Source organism: Bos grunniens, chromosome 26 (genome assembly GCF_055505025.1).
Source record: "Bos grunniens cultivar Pamir isolate PY7600 chromosome 26, Bosgru_T2T1.0, whole genome shotgun sequence".
NCBI classification, from domain to species: Eukaryota; Metazoa; Chordata; class Mammalia; order Artiodactyla; family Bovidae; genus Bos; species Bos grunniens.
This window is the reverse complement of record NC_141190.1, coordinates 30,538,664-30,562,015: the sequence shown is the minus strand read 5'-3', so window position 1 is coordinate 30,562,015 and position 23,352 is coordinate 30,538,664. Positions and strand designations below refer to the sequence as shown.

The window sequence follows — 23,352 nt, the reverse complement described above, 5'->3', positions numbered from 1 at the left end:
TACGACTGAGCGACTTCACTTTCATGCATTGGAGAAGGAAATGGCAACCCACTCCAGTGTTCTTGCCTGGAGAATCTCAGGGACGGGGGAGCCTGATGGGCTGCCGTCTATGGGGTCGCACAGAGTTGGACACGACTGAAGTGACTTAGCAGTAGCAGTAGCAAAAAGAACACTAGCATGAAAGAGAAATTCCAAGCCAAGCAAAGTATAAGTCAACAGATGACAAACACATTAATGACCTGTAACATAACTGGTAAAATCTAGAAATACACATCTAATGTATGCCTTTGTAATTCTTGAGTTGTCAGTAAAAATGTCACATCTGCAATGATGGGATGGTGTACTGAATGACCAATATAGTAACTGATCTCTAAAACTGTCAATAAATCAGTGTCACAGAACTTCAGGGGAAGGACAGACCTTGGTGAGCATGTACTTAATCCCCTCAAACTATGACAACAGTTAAGGACAGAGAAAAAAATGTAATGAGATCATATACTTGATTTCTAGAAAGTAGGAAACAATCAATATATACTCATACCATGGCAGAACCCAGGCTTGATTTCCTATCTAGTACTCTTCCCATGCCTCAAGGTAAAAAAAAAAAAAATTTTAGTCTATGCATGGATTGGAAAATTCATAAACTCCTGAATATAGGTTTTAATTGCTGATACCTTAACCAGAGAAACTGTGAAGGGCAGGAAAATTTATAAGTAATTCTTGTTTAATGCTGCCTATTTTGTTTAATATGCTTACATATTTTCATCCCAAACCTGCCAAACCACAACAAACACTGAAGACCCACACATAAACATAAATACAGCATAATACACTTAGGGCTAAATAATTTTATACTTTTAAAAATTATTTAAAATGTACAGAATAGTCTTAGCGAAGAAAAGAAGCCAAAAAAGGAGACACAGATTTAAAGATACTAGTGACTTGCCACAGTAATGTTAGAAAGGCAGAGTGGAAAGATCCAACGTTCTGAGCACTGTTATCTACAGGAACCTCAGGTTTTCTGCATCAATGAGAAAGAGCCCCTACTCCTGCTCCCTCCCAACCCACATCTTCAAGTGCTACCCAACTTCCTGTCTGGAGTTCTCCAAAGTCTCCAGGCAAACTTAGTTACTCAGAGAATGCTCTGTGCCCCTCCAAAATGAACGCTTACGTTCTCTAGAAAAAACTTTGGAAAAAACATTTAAATCCTTTCATCATGGAAAAGGCAAGCACCAGCTGGTTTTAAAACAGGCTTTTTGAAAATTTCATGAGATGAATCTTTAGAATACATAGGCCCTCTAGAACAAAAACACTGAAAAGACAGCCAGACACTACCAAAAATTTTCAAAAAAATAGAAGTCAACTATGTCTGAGTATATATCCAAGTAAGCATTTTCTAGTATCTGTTTTGATTGAAGGATAAACATCTTCTTTCCTTTTTTTTTTTCTTTTTGCTTTAAGAGCTCCCTTACCAATTAACTCTTATCATCCTTAAAAAATACAGACCATGACCAACTTCCTACTGCATCTAAATATTTTTATTTCTTTACCAAAACCCTTGATTCTGCTTTATAGCCTCCTTATTTCTGATTTTTTAAAATTCTTGCATCTCTCAAGTTTAAAGCTGGCCCAAGATTACTGTTAGCATATGGCTGCATGCATGGACACATGCGGCCGAATCTCTAAACTTACTATCCGTCTCAGTCACAGACGTCTACATTTGATAATCCCCAGCAAGAACTTCTTTGGTTGTTTTGCCAGATTCTATTCTTTGCCTTCTACACAAAGTCAGGTTAGGATTCCTAGATTTAATTATTTTAAAAGGGCCAAATTCTGAGGGATGGTGATAAAGGCACTTGCTTGGCTGATAGTGTTGCTCTAGACTTGCTATTAGAGGTCAGATGGGTCAGCGCTTCTGCCTGAGTCTGTGCTCCCTCCCTTCAGGTGCCCTTTCCAAACCTCTGCAGCTCAATACCTGTTGGCAGTGCTGGTGTTGCTGCTCCCGCTGCTGTGTTTCTGTGCCCGGCTCAACCTCCGTGGGGGCTTTGAATGCTGCAGCCGGGGGCTCGGCATGGAGGGGAACGTTGAGGCGTAGCCATGTTCACACTCTAAACAAATGGCAAAAAAAAAAAAAAAAAAAGAGGAAGAAGTAAGAGGGTAAGAGGAATATACCCAAATTCCTGATCTACACATCTCTAGTCCTTTCAGTAACAGGCTGTTGAAAACAGAGAAGACAAAGAGGTAAATTTTTTCTATTCTTTCTGATTGGAAAATAAGATTCCCAGTCCTTTCCTGGTCATCAATCCTGTGACATTATATACAGACCCAACTCACGCTTGGAAGGTGTACTAACACTTCCTCTAAACCAAGGAACTTCTTCCTCCTCTTCAAAATCCTTTTCTCCAAGAATTCTTGACTCAAACATCCTCATTTCTGAGACCAGTTACCATTCACCTAAATTATTTCATTTGTTTCAAAATCCCTTTTGGTATAACTGTCCCCCTTCAAGGTGTCTCTATAAGCCCACATTTTTGTGTACTTCAAACAATTCAATCACCTCGTTCTAGGAAGACATTTTCTCACGACACCACAATTTTCAGGGGTTGCACTCAGCACCCCAATCTCTTTACATAGCTCTTAGTCTCTGTTCCTAAGGAATCCCAGTGCATCCTATTTGGATGTGTAGAGATCACTTCCTCACAAGTACCTGTCCACCTCTCTGCTCTTCAGCAGGCATCCCGGTCTGGGCTCTGGGTCCGGTCTCCCCGACCCCGACACGCATTCCTCCCGCCCCCTCCTCCGGTTCTTCACGTCCTCTTTCTTCCCGGGTCCTCAAATCACCCCCACTCTCAACACTCCTCCCCGCTCCTCCCCTCTCGTCCACCTCCACTCAGGGCAGCCCCAGGTTCCAGCCTGGTGCCTCCCTCAGTCTCCCCAGGAGACAGTGTCCTCCCCTGCTCCCCTTCCTGAACACACATACACCCACAGGTGCCCGTCACACACATGCACACGTATTGCCTCAGGTACCCCTTCATTCACATGCTCACTCCCTCTCACATGCTACCCCCTCATATAGGCACAATTCTCCTCACACACGCACCTCCCTTACCCCACCCTCCTGACACACGCACCCCTCCTCACACACGCACTTCCCTCACATGTAACTCCTCACACGCACTTCCCTCACACACACACCCCTACTCACACACGCATCCCTTCCTCACACACACACCCCTCTTCACACGCATCCCCTCCTCACACGCGTCCCTTTCTCAAACACGCAATCCCCTCACACACAGCCCCTCCTCACACACGCACCACCCGCCTCCTTGCAACGCACCCCCGTCTAACACAAGCACCCCCTCCTCACAGACACCTCTCCTTACACACACACCCCTCACACCAGCCGCACCGCACTCCCCGCGCGGAAGAGGAGTGCGCGGGTTCAGGCAGTGGCAGAGGTGGTGGCGTCCAGCCGTTACCTCGGTCCCGGCGCTCCAAAAACTCGGCAGCTTCCAGCAGGCGCTGCACGTTGATCATCCGCACCTGCTCCATGGGCACCGCGGGCGGCAACCCGGGCCTCTCCGCGCTCCCTTCCCCGGCCAACAGGAGGCGCCGCAAGCGGCTACAGTCCGGCGCCGCCCCGGGACATGTGCGGCGGGCCGGCAGGCCAGCCCCGCCGCGGCTCGGCGCGCTCTCCGCCGCCCCCGCCACCCGCGCCGCCCGGGCCACCCCGCCGCCCCTGCTCCGCTGGCAACCCGCGCGGGGTTTGTTTACCTCTCCGCGCGAGCACGGGGGAGGGGCGGGGGCAGTACCGCGACCCGCCCCCTCCCGCCCCTTCCTCTGTCTCCTGGGAAATGTAGTCCCGCCCTGCCCACTGCACGCCGGGACTCGTAGTATGCACGACGCTTTAATGCGCCTGCGCCTTACCAAATTCCGCAATGGCCGCCGGGAAACGTAGTCCGTTTGAATTTCTGCCTCCCAGGTGGAAAGACCAAGAGGTTTTCTGTGCTTTGCTTCTTGGAGGGAAGGATTTGAACGACTGTGGGTCTACTTCCGGGGAACCCTTTTCTCAATGACTCCTGGAAGGTGCCCAGGAGCTGCAACATGTAGTTCCACAGTGCCCCGCTCCAGTTCTCCATCTACTACTACTTTCTCCCGGAACTTCCGCGGCTTGGTTACCCTATCTGCAGAATAGATACTTGAATAGATACAGCTGAGGAACAAGAGTTGATCCCATCAGAGCCAGAGAGAGCTCCCCTAAGGCCCTTCTTCATAGTTCACAAAGAGGTAGTGTTTTGTTTTTTAACCTTAATTTTAAAAATTCCTTTCCCCTCCCTCAGCCCTTCATTCGTGATTTTAGAGACTGGCAAACCTCCCTGGTGCTGCAACTGAGAGATACATTTCGGTCGCTAAGTGATTTGGTGCTGGAGTCACACAGGGCTCAGTTAAAATCCTGACCCTTCTATTTACACTAACTCTGTGGACTTTTCAGACCTCATGTACCTCGCGTCTATATCAGATGTAATGACTCCATTTATCCAAACACTGAGGGCCTGCCGTGTACAAGGCACTGCACTAGGCATAACGTGTACAGTAACAGATGAAACAGACATGGGCCTTGCTCTCAAGGAGTGTATAGTCAGCAGGGCTTATTGTGACGATTAAAGGAAATAATACCAGAAGTTAGTACGTGGCACTCAATAAATGGAAGCTATGATGATCATTTCTCTCATGTTCTCCTCCACAGAGAGGGAACTGAAAGCAGAGGCTAAAGACTGCAGGACCACATTAAAAGACTGCCAATGACTGCCCACCCCCCACCCCCACACATCGTCTTTCCAAGTCCTCACAGTCTAGACCAGAGTTTCTCAACCTCAGCATTACCAATATTTTGGGTGAATGATTCCTAAGTGGGGGAGGGATGGGGTTGGTGGAGACCTGTGCATTGAAGGATATTCAGCGGCATCCCTGGCCTCTACCCACTAGATGCCAGTAGCACACCACCAACTCAGGTATGACAACCAAAAATGTCTCCAGACATTGCCAAAAGCCTCTTGGGGCACAAATCACCTCTGATTGATAATCTCTGGTCTAGGGCAAGGAAAGGCAAGAAGATCGTAACTGTTGAAAGCTCTAGGAGCAACCTAGGAATTGTGTAAACATCCATAACTTTCCCCACCCTCATTATCTTATCCTGCCGGTGGACATCCAGAGTAACGAGAAGCTCTTGGTGAGGGGAGAATTTCCCCTTCCCTGTGGTCACTCCAGTGGCTACTGCAGAAAATACCATCTCAGAATGAAAATGTTATTCTCAAAAATGTCATGGGCTTCATGCTGCATTCTAATATTCTCTCCCCCTTTTCCCCCCAAGAGTGAACAAGATTTCCAGTGAGGTCAAAAGCTACAAAATTCTGCCAACCTTTTAAAATATTATACTTGGCACCACATGTATGAACCAAATAGATGTTCGATCAAATACAGGGAGACCCAAAATGAGAGATGTTCACAAGCCACAAGATAATTTTTTTTTAAGGTATTGAAACAGGAACTGTCCTTTTTCAGCTGTTAGCTAGGTTGCTTCAGATCTGGGCTTTCCCACTGGGCGTTGGTAACAACCACCCTCCACATTCAACAAGGGACACGTTGGGTAGGGGGAGAAAGGAATTATTTAAAAGAAAATACCTATTCACTCCGAACATCTGTAAGTTGAGGGTAGAAATTATTAGATGGAAAGTTTCTACCACTTGCAAAACCACTTTAAGCTTTAGATCCTAAATTGCTAAGGGCTACCCCAGGAACTTAAAAGAGGTAGTTTTATAACAAATAAAATTCTACCCCATGGGAGGTAAACCTTGTGACATGCAATCAAGGAGAAAAGTACAGACTGAAAATACACATGGGTTCAAGATGGGTTTAAATCCACACATCATAAGCCCTAGCAGGTTATTAAGAGAAAGCAGGATGCTTGGTGCACATGTCTGACCTTTCACAGTTGACCTCCAGATGAATTAACCAACCCTTCTTTTAAAGCTATGGCCAAGAGGGAGTGGAAGAGATGGAAAGTAGTGTTAAAATCACCAAAAAGCCACCTGCATATGTTGAAGAAGAGATGAGATGATGGTGATGGTGGGCAGTGTTAAGCACTGGTTTCTGTACAGAAATACCCAGGCTCTTCTAACAGCAGTTGAAGGTGCCACTTCCTTCTTCCTGCTCCAGCTGACTCCCAGAGTTCTTGCGTGGATACTGGCCACAAGGGCCTCCTACAGCACAAAGCTTGGGGCTCTAGCCTAGAAAAGGATGTCACTCACAAACCATCCTAAGCACCAGCCCAGCCTGTGAGAACCCAGAAGCAGCCACGGCTTCTCTTTTGCAGATAAATCCGAATTGCACTACAAATGCAAATGGGGAAACTGAGGAAAAGCAGGGCTTCTAAAGTCTACTGACAAAAGAACCTGGAATCTTACTCATAGTCTCTGGTTCTTCTGTCCTCTCCCTCAAGGGAGTATCTCACTCAGGGGAGTCTCATTTGATGGTGGAAAAAGTCCTCCAGAGTCCCCCAGCCCTATAACAAACACAGCCTGGATGGGGACAGTCTGCCTTCTGGAGGAAGCAGGCAAAGCTCTCCATTCTTAGGGGTCCTTTCCCTGAACGGTTTACTCAAGGTAAATTTTCAAATGCCTTATTGCAGATTCATGAACAGAGGAGGAGCCTGGTCTGTGTTACATCACTTCTGCAGACAGAAAAGAGGAAAAGAGGGGAGGGGGCCCTGAGGTTAAGGTGCAAGTCCAAAGTCACTATTAGTGACACCTGGTGCTTAAGAGAACTGCCTTGAAACTGCAGTGCTTACTGTGCAGGGCACTGTTTTCCGAAATTATCCTTAAGGGGGGTGGAGGGGCGGGGGTGGTCGTCAAATAAACAAGGTTGGGAACAGGGTGAGTCCTGAGCTCCTAAATAAGAATCTTAAGAGTTATACATCTTTCCATCCCCCACCCCAGAGTGACAACCGTAGCGTCCTCCTTGCCTCTCCCCTCGGAGCCCAGAAACGTGAAGAGCAGCAGAAAACCTTTTCTTCTGCCGAGTGAGTCAGCCTTGCCTAACTTCATGCGTAAGCTGTCCTCGAGTCAGCGGCAGCTGAGAGCTGCGGGTCTGTGTGCAGCCGAGATAAATTTGGGTCTAGAAGGGATGACGTAATGCTAAATCCGAGAGGTGGCTGCCGCCTCCCAGGGCTCCAGTCGCCAGGGCTGCCGGCTGACATCCCAACCATACGGAAAAGCACCACGACCCAGGTGCCTGAGCTGGGGAGAAAGGGAAAGAAAGGACATGGGGGGTGGGAGGAAATGGCAGGGGGAGGCAGCGGTACTCTGAGATCGCTGAACCTGGAAGTTTGTTGTTTTTTAACTTTGGTTTTCTGGTGAGATCAGGACACTGGCAGAGGCTCAAACAGCTGCACTTGACTTCCATCCTGGCCTATGTCTTCTCTCTTAGAAAAGGGCTTCTTACATTTTATTAAATGGCCCTTATAACAGCAGCCTATTTAGGTGATTATAATGAATGTGTTAATCTCTGGAATGTCCTTCTTTTTTTGCATTAACATGGGTCCAAGAAGAGATCTGCATTGCAGGACTTAATTAATATGCACACATAAGATTCTTGCTTACCTCGGAGCACTTCACTTGAGGGTGCAACTGATGGAAGATCTCGCTTCGGCCATCCCCTATGAATATTCCTCCCAATAACATTTCATGGTTTGTTTTCATAGAAGTTTGTATCATTAAGCTTATTCTGCAATCCAGCCTCCATTTTTCAGATGAAAAAACTGAGGCTCAGAGAGATATGGTAACATACCAAAGCCACACAGCCATCTATCAAACTGATAGAGCAAGGGTTAGGACTCGGTCCTCCAGACTCTCATCCAGGGCTGTCTACCCATCTCCCTAATTCTTTTTCTAGTTGATCTGTGGTTTTAAAAATAAACAGATAAACAAAGTAGAATACATGTTATGGTCTTTTAAATTTTATGGAGCCCCAAGGATTAATCCTCTCAATATCAAGATCGAGTTATATTCCAAGGGGATCCAAAGCCTGTTCTGTTTTGTTTTCTGTTCAAAGGTCTTAGGAAAAGGAAAAATCAACTCCTCTGCTGGTGATGACCACAAGCCATGGGCCCAGCCACACTACCTCATTTTAATTAGAAGACCAGCACAGGTAAATGATCTCTGTTGTATGGAAGTAGCTTCCTTCATTAGGAATGTCTCCTGAATACTTTTTTTCAAATGACATTTCATCTTGTGTTGCTGTGGTCATGTATTATTCTCCTTAATTTGTGATTACAATCCTTTAATACTTACAGATTTTGTGACTTTCAGCCATCTCTGGCATATATATCCTGGTCAGCCATTGTATGTTACTCTTTAAAAGACTGCTCATTCCATGAATGAATATTTTATTTAGAATGTTTGCATCCACATTCAAAAGCCAGAATGCACTGTAATTTTTTGTTGCACTTAACAGGTTTTGTAGGTAATGACCTAGTCTTTCAAAGTTAGATACAACTTGATTTTAAAGCCTTAAAAAAGAAAAGAAAAAAAAAAAAAAAAGATTACCAGAGGCCTTCCCCTGCTGTTAAGAGGATGGCCCACATTCTTACACAGTCCTGGGTAACCCTCCCTCCCCTGGCAGAAGCTTGCCTACAGCGGCCCGACCTCCACTCCTTGACATCACCACTCCTTTCCAAGCAGCAGAAACTTGTGGTGGTCACTCTTAGGGCCCAGCCAGACCCTGGACACTGAGTCACACATCCAGCCTTGCTACCTTGTGGCTGTTTTCAGCCTCAGGTACAATAGTTAGAATAAAACACCAGGCCCTTGCTTGCCCAAGGACGTGTGTGATCTCACCATCTCTTCTAACTCCAGCATGCTGATTCCAGGATTCTGGGATTCTCCAGAGATCCAAGAATAACATGCCTCCATTTGCCTATAGCTGCTGCATAATAAGAGCCAACTATGTGTGTGGTGCCACTTGTGCAGTCAATTCATTTAATCCTCAACGTATTCTGAGATTCCTGTTTCTCATTCGAGGCCCAGAAAGGTTAAGTGATTTGCCCAAAGCCATACAGGTAGCAAACGGATTCAAACCTGGATTTCCTAACTCTTGGACCCCATAGAGTACATCAGGGTATGTTTTGCCAGACAAGGTCAAACAAAGTTGATTAAGGCAATAGCCTCAATCAGGATAATACCATCCACCTGGAGGCTTTGGAAATGTGTAGGAGTGTCTTTCTTGAGTGTCACCATGACTTGGGAATTTTACTGACATTTAGTGAGTAGGAACCAAGGATGTTAAATCCAGCAATATTCCAGATTAATCTGCTCAAGAGGAACTGTCTCATCAATAGTCCCCTTGTTGATAAGCACTACATCAGAGGGTTAAAGGCAGAGAACTCATCGTTTGTTCAACAAATATTCCTTAAGCCTCTGTTACTCGTTGCACACTAACTTAGATGCCAAAGAGAACAAAGAATAAAACTACTTGTGGTCTCTGTCCTCAAAGTGCTTGCATTCTAGCCTGACAGACCGATGATAAGCAAGTAAAAGCATTGTAAATTGTGATAAGTAGAAATAAGGGAGAAATAATAAATGAGGGGGAGGATGGTTTAGGTGGATGGAGGGATCAGGGCAATCACAAGGGTGTTTGGCCAGCTCCTCAGACTTCCATAAGCACATAGGCCACCTGAGAATCATGCTAAAATGGAGTTTTGGGTTCAGCAGTTCTGGGGTGGGACCTGGGAGACCCATTTCTGACAAGGTCCTAGGAGACTCCAAGGCTATCCATCTTCAGACCACACTCACGCCAAACAGTAGGGGTGATGGCCATGCAGGGAATTGGGATTTTATTCTAAGTGAGACAGGAAGGAAACTATTGAAGGGCTTTAACCAAGTAAATGATACGAACCCAGTTCTATTTACGATCACCCTGGCTTCCTAGATCTCGATGGAGGAGAGGAAGAGGTTGGACCAACGCTTTTCGACCAGAACCAGCTGGCCCTCGCTAGTAAGGTGGCAGCCAGGGCCTAAAGTTCGTCTGTGTGGCTCACACTTGCCAAGCACGGGCCAGACCAGTTTCCCTACAAGCTCAGGCACCTTTGGGAAACCTAGTAGAGCCTGACAGGGTGTGGATTCACACCCCGACACCCGAGCATGCAGAGCCTCAGGAGCCCTACTGGTTGGGTGAGTTCCCCAGGGGGTGCCAGGCCAGGTGGTACTGCAAGGGCAAGCAGAACACCCTCGGCAAGTGCCTTGCAGAACAAGGGCCCTGTCTGCTTTGGTCTCAACGCCTGAAGAACCCCAGAAGGCTCTGGCGGTCCTCTCTCTGCTCTAGGATGAATGGGAAGTAAAGTGAGTCACTCCAGGGAGGCCTTCCCCAAGGGGACCCTCAGCCTCATCTTCAAACATTCCACATTCCATGTCTTGCCTCTTGCTCTCTGACACTTCTCTAAGAGCCCTGAAGTCTCCTAGGAAGAAAACCTGGTTTTGAGTCTCAGCCCCACTGTTTGTTAGCAGGTGGCCTTGGGAAAGTTAGCTTGCCTTGCTAAGGCTAAGGCTTTCCTCATCTGTAAAATGAGGATAATGATAGCACCCTCCTATTGGATGAAGGTCAGGATTTACTATAAAGCACTTAGCGTTGTGCTAGTGCATAGTCACTGCTCATTAAAAAGGCACCTTTATTACTGTTCCTTTGGAAAATAGAGACAACAATACACTTGTCAGCAGCAACCCGCCCCCACCCCGGGGACAGGCTATCAGACTCCCAGGAAGCAGGCAAGTATTATTTATGGATTTCTATTTGTCTGTCACTTGCACTGGAATATAGAACTCAACCTGGAGATCATATACATTGCACTTTGGAAGCACCAAGCAGGGTGCTTGGCTCCTCACAGGTGTTAGAAATTACGTGTTGTTTTGAGCTAAACTTTACAGCTGGTGGAAAAAAGCAAATAAAGTTGTATGCAAGGCACTCAGAATCTTGGGAGTCAAGAAGTATAGTAGAGATGGTCAGGTATGGTTGAAGTAAGAAGAGAATAACACAGGACTGTACAGTAGTTCTGGGCCCCTACAGAAATAAAAACAAAGGCTCACGCTTGCCACTCTTGATCAGAAACAGCAGCCCTGGGCATGCCCTCCATTTTGATACAGTGGTATTAAAACGGTCCCAAATCATCTTTATTCAAGTATACTTGCTAATGGTAATAAAAATACAGAGTAAAATATCTCAAATAACAGGTAATCCAAATCCCCTTTTATTAGCTTTAAACATCCCAGTCTTTCTCTCCCTCAGGACACTGTGTTTATCTTTCTAATTTTGCTATGTTTAAATTTCCTCAGCAGACACTGTAGTTGGATATTAGAGAGATGAGGCCAAAGGCATGTTCGATGGGACAGCAGGCATGGTAGAAACATTGGTATGGACAATCCTCCAAGTGCAGAGTGCCCCAATCTGTAAGGAACTAAGAATGGACTGTGTTTATTTACAAGGTTGCTTACACAGTACTTGATTTCCTAGGCTTGGGCAGCTTAAAAAAGGGGGTGGGGGAGAGTCAGATCTGTAAAAATTATAAGGATAAACACAAAACACAAAGGATTTTAAACATCAGGCTGGGGGATGGCAGGGTACATGGAGGGAGCAGAGGGACTAGTCTCTCTGTTTGTTTTTTTTTTGAAGCCCAGTATAAATTTTTGTTCTATCTGTAATGATGGCTAGAACCAAAGACACAAAGCCCAAGTCAGATGCAATCCACATTGTTGAGGTTTACTTTAAGACAAGTGAAATTTCTAAAATCTGGCACTGGAATAGAGTTTAAGTCCACGATGGCAGGGACTGTATCTCTGGGCCCTAGCACAAAGCCTGACATAAAGCAGTGTGTACGCCTTAAATACCAGCTTGATGAATGGATGGATGAACAGACTCACAGAACACATTTAGGGAGAATTCCTGGCATGCAACATAATTCCACATTTTATAAAATTATTTGCCATGGGGGCCTTTTAAAGAGAGGTTCACTAACCTAAATTAAAAAAAAAAAAAAGAGATCCTATTTACATATATTTCCTGGAGATGTATTGCTCAAAATGAGGGTCACCTGAACTTTCAAAATATTTCACAAGCGAGGGGCCCAGTAGAGCATTCTGCCAAGATGAGGAAGCAAAGAAGGAACCTCCAGCTCAGATGGGTGGTGGCAAATGCCCATTCGTTTTGGCCAGAGAGATCAAGTCAGCTGCTGACAGCTTTAACACCTCCAGCCAGGCCACTCAGGGACAAGAGTATCAGAGAAAATGACTTCCCTTTAGTTTAGCAGAAGAGTCAGAGAGCAGGTGTCGCTCCCGTCGGAATCAAAGCTTCTTCTCACCAGTGGAGCCGGAGCTCCACCCTCCACCCCCAGAGGGAGGGCCCTTTGGGAAGCCCTGAATGCCTCCTCCTCAGTTAAGGCTGGAGAGCCTTCCTATCACTGCCATCACCTTGGGTTCCACCCACTCCCCCTACCATAGATGTATAAGAAAATATTTTTTCTAAATGGTGAATTCAAATTATCTTCATTATGAAAGACTATTGAGAATGTTGCAATGACCTTTGCAATAAACAGACACACCCTGCGATCAGTAAACCAGGGTTGAGAATTGCTGACTTTATGAGCACCTGACCTGTAAAACAAAAGCCCAGTTTGGGGCTCTGCCTGGGACCCATTCTCACATCAGGCAGGAGGGAACACAGCCCAGACGGACTTGTTTCTGCCTCTGCTGTGTCGTCTTGGGCAAGCCACTGTCTTTTTCTGGGCCTCAGCCTCCCTGTCTGTATAGTGAAGATGATGGAAGCTCTGTGACCTCTTGGGCTTTTTCTGGCGCTGATGTTCTGTCTTACCACCTGCCTCCTTCAAAAACATAACTGAAAGGGAATGGAAGGAAGAATGGGAAAGGGAAGAGAACTGCTGGTTCAGAAGGCCAGGCTACGGTAAACCTCCCCTCGTTTCTGCCTGCCGAAAATGGCTTTCTTCATTCTGCAGGAAGATTCCCATTTTCTTCTGGGTTATTGCCTTTTATACTTCTTTTTCTGTCTCTCTCTCTTTTTTAACTCAAAAGTCACAAAACCACAACTCACCTCCCCAAAACGGGTCATCTGGAAGCCAGAGCTGTCAGGGCTTAGGTGTGTCATGCCTGGCATACTGGTGGTATCTAAGTGAGGACCAGGCCAGGGCAACCATGTGCTTCTTCTCCAGAAACCCAGTTTAAATCAATATTTATCCAACTGTATTTATAGAAAGTGGTGGTGGTAGGGAAGAGGGGGTGGGGTGGGGAGGCAGGGGGATCTAAAACAGAACAAGCCACAATGACTGATGCAAATCTTTGTGGCCAATTCGTTTCTGCAGGGCCAGGCTTTTTTTTAAAAAGGCAAAAGACTCAGCTTTTGATGAACCTGCTGTTGGCCCTAGTACCATAGCAACAGCCCCAAGTCCTCTAATATGTCCAGAGGACAGACTTGGAAGAGTAGCAAGAAAGGGGTGGTGTTTCCTAGGAGCCTAAACTTGAGTTAGGGCCAGGAGAGTTGAACAACTCTGAAAAACGAAGACAAAAAAGAGAAAAAAACAAAAAACAAAAAACCCTCTCTGGTTGGCTCTTCTGTCTCCAGCTTCGTTTCTAAACCTTTTCTAAGCAGGGTGTGCTTAGGAAGACCTTGGACAATCAACAAGGTGTTACAAACACCCGCTCTGCTTCGGGTTGTTGGGCGACCTCGAGCAAGTTTCATCTCTCTGGACTTCATTCCTTGACTAGAAAATGCATACACGCCTATACGGTTATATAAAACTGCAGGCTCAGTCCAATCAGAGGTCTAGGTTCAAAACTCAGCTCCACCATTACTATGTGATCTTTGGGCAAGTTACTCAGTTACCCCCTCTGTAAAATGGGAGCAATTAAAGTCCACATGCTCTGTGGTTGTTGTGAAGTTTGGAGGAGATAACACGTCTTTAGCCCCATATTTTACCAAGTATAGTCAATGCTCAGTAAATGGTTGCCAGTGTTGGTATTATGCAGTGCAATTAGTTGCTGCTGCTGCAATGCTGGCACCCTCTTCACTTCCTTCAGTTCTACCTCCAGATTTTGCCAGCCATTCTCAGATGAAAATCTCCATTTCTAACTGTGCCAAATAGGAGTGTATTTTGGTCAAAGAGGGCAGGTAGGTGAGCAGCTCTTGTTCTGTCTTGGATCTGATGGAGCTTCTTTTCCCCCATCAAACCATGAATGACTCAATTCATCTTCTCCAACTTCATAAGGTCCAGATGCTTTTCCTGGTCCCCTCCATAGGGTACCCAGTCCCTGGGAGCTCTGGGACTCTGAAAGCTACAACAGTATCCCCAAAAGTCCACTTCTGGCATTTAGCAATGGGCAGAGATCAAAAAGAGTTGAATCCGGGGAGCATAATTTAGGATGTAGAGGAAACAGAAGCCTAAGTTAAGAATGCTCTTTATACAACTTCACCAAAAACAAATACCTCACTCCACTCCCATCATAAATCAACTTACAGAGTTTTCGGGGCGGGGGTGGGGGGAAGCAATTGCACATCGTAAATGCTCAATACATAATGTGTGGAATGAATGAATGAATGAATCGTAAGATGCCTGCCATGCAGAAATGTGATCTGCATAAACACTAGTTGCTATCAAAGCCCTCAATTTTAGCATAAGTTGCTCCGTAAATAAATAACTGATCCATCTGCAGGGTCACAGCTGATGCAGTTTCAGCTCTCCGGGCCTCACCTACCATCTCTGTATAGGCCCTGATCTTTACAGCCCAGGAGCAGTCTGCATTGATTATGGGAGACATCTTCCCTCCTTGGAAGAGATCAGTTATTTCCAACTCCAAGTCTTCAGAAAGTCTATCATGTGTCCTTTCTGCCTTTCAAACTGATCACTGTGTCATAGCCAGTAAATGACAAATCCAAGCAATCAAGGGATGTATATTAATTGTCTCGTGTATGTCCAGTGTTACGCAATGGTTATGAAATACTGTTGAGTGATCTTTTCCCTTAAGATGCTAATCATCTCCCTGTGAGGATAAAGCTAATGTAGTCTTCAGAAAGTCTATCATGTGTCCTTTCTGCCTTTCAAACTGATCACTGTGTCATAGCCAGTAAATGACAAATCCAAGCAATCAAGGGATGTATATTAATTGTCTCGTGTATGTCCAGTGTTATGCAATGGTTATGAAATACTGTTGAGTGATCTTTTCCCTTAAGATGCTAATCATCTCCCTGTGAGGATAAAGCTAATGTACAGTAAGCAAGTAGAGCTGATTATCAAAGCTCAGAGAAGTGACTACTTATTGAGCACCTACTATATTCCAGGTACTTTAAATGAAGTGCCTCAGTTGTTCAGCAATGGGAGGAGGCTGATGCTATGGTTATCCTCATTTGACAAAAAAAGAAATGAAACCTCAGGTTAGGCAACTTGTGCCCAAGGCCACACAGCCAGTAAGCAGTGAAGGGGTAACTTGGGCCCTGCTCTGGGTGACTGTAAAGCTTTCATTCTCTCATTCATTCCCTGACTTGAGAAATATCCAGGGGAGGCTTCCTGGAGGAGGTGGGATCTGACCTAGGCTTTGAAGCTAGGTTAGACACAGATAATCCCAGGGAAGTAAGAGAATGAGGGCATGCTAGACGGAGGGAAGAGTCTGAGTCAAGCACAGAGGGATGACTGTAAAGGCTGCTTGCTGGTGGACCTGCTGGACGGGACTAGAGGAGATTAAGTTGGGAAGGCAGGGTGGGGCCAGATGACACCATACAGCCACAGCTTACTCTGTCAGCAGGCAGAGGCTGTTCTTTGGCCTGTCCATGCCCCTAGGAAAGCACCTCACCTTCCAACCCAGGTAATGTACTCCAGAGAGCCACCCAAGGCTTCTACTCGAATTTAATCATTCTTTTCTATCTTAAGCATTGCCCCCAAGCCACCTTCCCTAGACACTGGGAAGCCCTGTTGTGTCCTGTAGATTCCACTTGCCTGCTCAACAACTTTTATGGACAGAACGCCCCTTTGTGAATTAATTTCTTTTTCTCTTTCGTTTTTAACCTTTTCCAAAATAGGAAGTAAATTTTTTTTTTCAACTGATCAGTCAGTCCTAAATTGCTACCCCTTCACTGGACCCTATGTCAGAGGTTATTTACATATAATTTCTGAACTTGTGATAACAGGGTCACGGGATCCATAATTAATATTTCTGGAGGCTTTTGAGTTTCTTAAGGATTCACATCAGTTGGAAGTTTGGGAGAATGTACTTGCATCTTCTAGGGAATCCTTGCCTTGCACAGAGCACTCAATGCTGAGTGACTCAATTTGAACACCCCAAGAAAACTCATCATATATACTGAGAATAACTCAGCACTGTGGACACACTTGGTGAGCTCTTCCAGCACGGAAACCTCAACGAGGCAATGAAAAGCAGTTCTGGTGACAATGGAAAATAAGGCAAGCTCCTGCCAAGGAAGTACTTTACACACAGTAAAAGCGGAACGTGTGGACTCGTGACCAGGGCCTATCGGTGCATTTCGAGAATGTCTCACAGAACCCGAAATGGAGAATTGAGGTTCAATACCCTTCTCGGGGTGAAGAGCGTCCCTTTAAGAAGGGATTGAACCAGCTGGCCGCACTACAGCTCCCAGAGATTTTCTGGCTTGCCTCCAGGCTCCACCCCCTAGTCTCCGGCCTCAGCAACGCGTGACGTCAGAGGAAGCTGAGGCTGTCGATTGGCTGAGCAATGCTGCTAGGTCAAGTCCAGTCAGAGGAAAGAAGTTTGTCTCCATGTGGAAACCATGTGTCTCTCGCTGGGAGGGGGAAGCGGTGGAGGCGGAGAAACTGCGATCAAGTGATTACAGGAGAACTGGCTGAAATGAAAGCGAGGAGGTTGTGCACCTGAGCCGGCCAGTATTGTCGTTTGCAGTAGTGACCTAAAACCAGAAACAAACCTTACCCAACACACAAAACTTGAGTCCCGCCACCATCATAAAAATAAACAGCTAGGGTCCTTGCTTCCTTCCAAAAACCAGGGAGGGACCAGAGAAATGCTGGAATCCTATCGGAACGCCTAGATTCCCCTCCCTCCCCTAAAGACTGAATGATGTAAGCGTTTCGGAAAGCGGGGATCTGAAGCAAAACAAGCCCGGCGCGCGCGGAGGAACCCTTAGTGCCCGAGCCCGGCGCACGCACGACCCGCCCCCACACTCGCGTTATTGCTGTGCACACGCGGACCGCCGTGACGCGCGGGCATTGTGTGCATCGAGCAGAAAACAACGGCGAGCGCCGCCAGCGCGAAGAAGCACCCCCGATTAAATGAGACAGATGTAGGGCCCGTTGTTTTCCGTACGGGGAGACCTAGACCCGGGCCGGACCGGGGGCGAGAGTGGGAAAAATAAAGTGGCCCCCGTGGGCCGCTCCAGTTTGCAAAGGAGATAATAGAAGGCCCTGTGGACGGTCGCCCCATAGTTTGCTGCAGGTCCCCCTTGCCTGCGTGAGCTCGTGGGGAGGGGGCGAGGGCCTGGAACAGGGTCCCCGCTCTCGGGGAAATCTGGGGGCCGCTGGCATCACGTCATGCTGAGCCAAACAGCGGCTGCGAAAAGAGGCAAGAGAGCTAAAAATACTCCAGCGGGGAGCCGGCCGGAGGAGGAGGGCAACCGGGCGGAGGGGCTGATTATGCACACGAAGTTGAGGGCGCCCAGGTTCCCGATCCCCTCTCGGGGGGTGGCAGCGCGGACGCCTCGGTAAGGGGACCGGGAGGAAGCCCCTTGGCTTCCACGGTCCCCGGAGCCCGGCTCCACTACCTCTGGCCCGCCCCGTGCGGGGCAGTCCGGCCCGGCGCGCCCGGCCCTCTGCTTACGTGACTGGTGGCCACGCCGGAGCCCCGGCACCGGGTAAACAAGGAGGTGGCGGCGGCCAAGGCGGTAGGGGAGCGAGGGTGGGGGCGGCGAGGTGGGGAACAGAGGTCTCCGATTGTCTGCGAGTGCGAGGGGCGGGGGGCGCGGGACGCGGAGGAAGCTCCAGCGGCTTCTCGTACACCCCTCTGTGGAGGGAACCTGGCGGGGGCAAACCAGGTTTGCCACTCACTGCCAAGGTGCCCTTTTTGGGTGCACCCCCCGCCAAAGCCGGCGCCAAGGGACAGACTCGGGGGAATGGGGGACCCGGGCGGCGGGGGGGTGGTTAGAGTAAGAAATCACGCCCCTCCCCCCTCCAACAAAAGCAAACACACCAAACAAAACCACATCTTCACCCACCTCCCCACCAGCTCTGACCCTACAGGCGAAGGCATACTGCCCCCCACCCCACACCCCGATTAATCGCAAACTGATTCGGCTGCAACCGCCGGCGATGCGCCTTTCTCGTAACCCAGGCACCCCGAGAAAACAGGGAGAGAAGAAAAGAAAAGAACGCACCACCAACCTCCCAACACAAATCCTTGTTTTTGCCTTAAGCTACTGCACGATTTCGCTGCCATCACGCGGTTACTTTAACCCCGAAGGCCTGGGGTGTCGGTCAGCTAGGGTGTTTTTGTGTTTGAGGGTTGTTGTTGTGTGTGGAGGGGGGGGGTAGGTTGCAAGACCTGACACGTTGCAATCAGACCATTTTTCTCCCTTTCTCTCTCTACCCCCCCCCCCCCCTCTTTCTCTCTCATCTCATTGATCTTCCTACTTGCTCGGACAGATTTTCTCTAGTCTGTCGGTCTGTCCGCCTCGGCCCCTTCCCCCTTCTCGCAGCTATTATTTGTGAGGACCGTGCTGGAGACGCCGCACTCGCGTGCCCCCGTTAGGACGCTGAGGCGACGGCCTGGGGAGGATTGGGGCACCCAGGCAAAAATGAAACAAATACAAAAAAGGAGGCCAGGCCGGGGTGGGGCTCCCAGCACCCCCCGCCGCCCGCAACCATCTCTCTCCACCTGAATATGGGGTGGGGGTGGGGGGAGCAGTAGAAAGCCACCGGGAAGGAATCTGCCTTCCTCGCCCAGAGCGCTCACTCGGGAGCCGTATCCCGGAAAATAAAGAAACAGCACATAACAGCCCACACCTTCTTCCACAACTATTGTTTCCTGCGAGATCCCAAAGTTTCCTTCTCGCTGAGTCCCCCTCGCCAAGTTTCCCGGGCGCAGCACCGCGGGTCCCGGGCGAGCTGGTGGCAGCGCTTGGTTTTGCCGGCCTGTTTCTTTGAGAGGGGTGGGGGGGTCGGGGGCAGGGGCACCTAGGGCAGCAGAGGCTCAGAGGGACTGTCTCCGTGGACGCGATGGCCTGAGCCCAGCCTTGCAGCGAGAAGAGAGGAAAAAGCAAAGTAGACAGGAGGAAGAAGCAGAGCCGAGCCAGCCGGAGCCCACGCCGTGGAGGGCTGTTTGCTTGTTGTTATCGTTGTCGTGTGTCTATGTGTTTTCTTTCTGGAACCGCCGAGCTCTGCCTACAGTTTCCAACTTTCGTCTTGTAATCCCCACCCCACCCAGGAACGAGCGACAGAAAAACAACACTTGTCTGCCCGAGAAGGCTCCGGAAAAAAAAAAAAAAAAAAAAGGGAGAGGGAAAAAAAAAAAAAGTAAGAAACGCGACCTCGAAGAGAAGAGCTCTCAGCTCAGTTGTCAGCAAACAACAACACTCCCCCGCTCCTCCGCCCAGCGGTTCTCCCACCCTCCCGGAGACGGACAGACTGACGGACCGACAGCACCCCCCAACCCCCCGCCTACCCCCTGCTCGTCTTTGTTACATCTTTAGCAGCTTTGTGCGTGCGTGTCCTTTCTCCGGTGTCATCGGCTTTACTGCCGAGGGCTGGATGTGAGTGTGTTGGGGAGAGGGGGGCTAAGCAGGCGTCAGGGGTCGCCCAAGTGGGCGAGAAAGAAAGAGCCCGGCGCCGAAGAGGAGCCAGGGCCCCCAAACTTACTTTTGTTTTCTTTCTCGATCTGCTCCAGGTAGCTGGCGGCCTCGAGCAGAATCTGCACGTTCTGCAGAAAAGTGTTGATGTGCTTCTCCATCGAGTTCTCGCTGGTGTTGAAAATGTCTGAGAAGGGGCACCTGAGCTTGGCCCCCGCGGGCTCCTCCGGCTGGGCCGGGGGCTGGGGCGCGGTCACGGCCGGGGGCGCGGCGGGGGCCAGCCCCGCGCCCTCGCAGCGCGCCTCCTTGCGCGGCCGCCCGCGTTTGCCCATGGAGGGACCGCGGGGTCCGCCGAGCTCGTCCTCTTTCGGGGCTGCGCGGCCCGGCCGAGCTCCGGGCCCCGGGGGAGAGCCGGCTGGCTGGAGCAAAGAAGGCGCCGAGGCGAGAAGGCGACCTGACTTCCCGAGCCTCGCTGCGTGCTGTTGTGTGTTTGAGTGTGTGTGAGTGTGTGTCGGTCTCGCTGTGGGTCTGTGTGTATGGGAGATTGAATGAACCTACAGGACAGACGGAGGCGCTCTGGCGCCTGGGTCCTAGTGCGAGCCTGTCGCATTCGGACTGGTCAAAATGAAAGGCGGAGACAAGCGAGGCAGGGACCGCCCCCTGCCCGTCCTGGCACACTATCCTGCCTCTCCCCAATGTTATCACATTGTAGAGCATAATATTTAAACCCAAATGGAAAAAATACTCGAAGGCTCTGAGCGTACCCACAGAAAAACAAACTATTAAACTGTTGTTCTTTTACTTCACGTGAAAATAATACCAGTGCCTGGCACTACATACTAGATTCCAGCGGTAGCTGCTATGACTTAAGAAATAAAAGTCCAGTCCAAAAAAATCATACACGTTACCTCAAGTTCTCTCCCCGCAATGGACACACTCCTACACACACACACACACATGTACACGCACATGCACACACACACAGGCACAGGCATCTGCCTTTACAGGGCCAAGTGAAATCCCCAGGCCACCAAATCCCAGTTACAAATTTACTCACTCTTTCTTTCTCCCTTCAAATGCAGAGTTATTTTCCTGGAAGGGGGAGGAGATGGAAGCGTCTCTCCCCACACTCCTCTTCCCAGCCTTAGTCCAGCTGTGCAAAGCTCACAGTAGGGAGCCTCCACACCTGGCTCTCTTTTATTTTATTTCGCAGAAAGGCGGACGTGGCAGCCCAGGAACTTCCCACCCCTACCCTGGCTGAATTCCACCTTTTGGTTCTGAAGACCCCTACCCTAGGCGACACTGTTCCATTGCCAGTGCAGACCATTCAGGGTCTGCAGGAACCATGGATGCTTTCCAGGCCTGGGAAGTGTGGTGGCAGTCAGGGCCCTTGGGGAGTGCCATAGAGAGGCATTCAAGCCCCAGCTCTGCTGAACACAGACTGGACTGTGTGTGTGCCTGGGCAAGTCCCCTAACCTCTCTCAGCCTGTTTCCCCATCCATGAAACCTCTGATAAGATTCATGAGTTGATTAAATTATATCTGCAGTCAGCACGCTGCCTGGCTCATTGTATGATCTTTTTCTTCCAGTATAGACCCAGATAAGAACCTGAGTCCCCTACTTGGCAGCTAAAAGGAGAAATAAGTTACAGGAAACAAGACTCTTCTGCACTTTGTTGAAAAACATCTGTGCAATAAGCCTATCTAAATATCGTTGCCTTGCAAGGTCTCCTGGAGGTTTCCTCCAGGGAAACCATTTATACAGAAGACACAGTGAATGCTGCCCCCTGGAGTTGTGCAACCCAGCCACCCTGCTTAGAGACAGCTTCACACACACTTGTCAGGAAGACTTTTCCTGGAAATGGAAACTTTTGGGAAAAAGGAGGGAAAGTGTGTTTCTTTGTAAAAAACACTATGCATGTATGTAAAATAAATACATGCACCCTCACTGAAGTCTTGTGTATTTTTAGACTGCAATAACCTGCTGCTGAATCAGTATTTGGCATTTTAAAGCCAATATATTCCCATTTTAGACCATAATGTAATCATACTACACATATTCCCTGCTCATTTTCCATCTTGATTGATCTCTGCATCCTTTAACTAGGGTAGAGAAGCAGTTCCTAAAAGCTATGAGATAAAAGTTCACCTTCCCTGGTGGCTCATTCCCTGGTAAGGAATCTGCCTGCAGTGCAGGAGACCTGGGTTCGATCCCTGGGTTGGGAAGATTCCCTGGAGAAGGGAATGGAAACTCACTCCAGTATTCTTGGCTGGAGAATTCCATGGACAGAGGAGACTGGCAGGCTACAGTCCATGGGGTCACAAAGAGTTGGACGTGACTGAGCCACTAACACTTTCACTTCACTTTTTTTCCATCTTCACAACAGCTATTTACTTTTTGTTCTGTTGGAACCACAATCTGAGTTACTCATATTTTAAAGTCTATAAACATCTAAGGACTTTAGGAAGTATAAACAAGTTTTATCCAATGTCATTTTGCAAAAATTGATCTCCCTTGCCCCTGGTGAAAGTGAGACAAAGAACCTTCTAAGCCTAGAAAAAACCTTGGTTTCTGATTCCCTGGTGGAGGTGTGGGCCAAATGTGTACATATACTGTACTTCAATCTGCATGTATACACACCCAGCAAGATAGGCACACCCCACACATGAGTGCCAGGGCAGGGGTAGAGTGTTTTGTCATATTTATTTATCCCTGTTTCATCTCTCATAGGTCTGTGAGCTTCAGAAAGCCCAGTGGGAATCTTCAAGCTGGGCCACGGATCTGACCAAAGCCAAAATAAACAATGGCTTGAAGAAAATCTACAAAAAAGTGCTGATTTGCACTATTCCCACAGTCAGCCACAGCCCCCACCATCATTCCCATGGAAAACACCACTGCTGGTGCCAAATCAAGTCTTCCCTCCCATCATAGGGGCATTGTTTTTTGTTATTATGTGAGTTCTTAGCATCAGACAATGGCACCACAAGAGACACAGTGGAGGCAGGAGAAATGCCTTTTTGTTTCACAGAATCTAGGCTATTGTGCCCCAGAGTCTCACATACAGTAGAGTTGCATACATTCATTTTGGTAACGTGTCTTTGGAACGATGAATGTGCTAAAGCTCAAAGGCTCTTCCTTATTTTTTTTTCAGAGCCCATCAAGTGTTAAATCATGTGAGCATCCCTCCTCCCTAACCATTCCCCAATCAATAGATTTCTCTAATAAAGTTGGCTCCAAACGTAAAGAGGGGTGTTTCAGAAGTTATATCACAGGGCAGACTGAGCTGGGTCACAAGCTCAGTGCCATTCCTGATTACCTTTGCTTCCTAGGAGGAGCTGTTCATACCCTTTTTCTTTCTCTTGGGCCTTTTATCGTCTGCACTGAGTCTTTATTGCAGAGCACTGGCTTCTCTAATTATGGCGCACAGGGTCCATAGTGTGCAGGCTCAGTAGTTGTGGCACGCAGGCTTCTCTC

General features: G+C 48.2%; 1 protein-coding gene and 1 long non-coding RNA gene across 9 annotated transcripts in view; one reads left to right on the top strand and one right to left on the bottom strand.

The window, feature by feature from the left end:
- MXI1 (MAX interactor 1, dimerization protein) overlaps nt 1-20,667 on the bottom strand; it is a 92,871-nt gene extending 72,204 nt beyond the window's left edge. For 2 of the 7 annotated variants that reach the window (XM_086378965.1, XM_086378967.1), the window contains exons 1-2: nt 19,949-20,667; nt 1,976-2,108 (exon numbers count right to left, since the gene is read on the bottom strand). In XM_086378965.1, the coding sequence (XP_086235091.1) occupies nt 1,976-2,108; nt 19,949-20,210 (395 nt within the window). In that variant the 5' untranslated portion in view covers nt 20,211-20,667. Of the gene's footprint in view, nt 1-1,975; nt 2,109-3,482; nt 3,863-3,930; nt 4,239-18,475; nt 18,587-19,948 lie in introns of those variants that run through there. The other 5 variants (XM_086378968.1, XM_086378970.1, XM_086378971.1 and 2 more) reach the window with 5 other exon arrangements.
- On the top strand, nt 7,194-23,122 carry LOC147344309 (uncharacterized). 2 transcript variants are annotated; one of them, XR_015155728.1, is made up of 3 exons: nt 7,194-7,289; nt 8,113-8,208; nt 22,609-23,122. It is a non-coding gene; the product is annotated as an uncharacterized LOC147344309 (long non-coding RNA). The 2 variants fall into 2 exon arrangements; XR_015155729.1 differs by lacking the exon at nt 22,609-23,122 and adding an exon at nt 9,988-11,279 and having other exon boundaries at nt 7,203-7,289.
- Nucleotides 23,123-23,352: the final 230 nt, after the last annotated feature.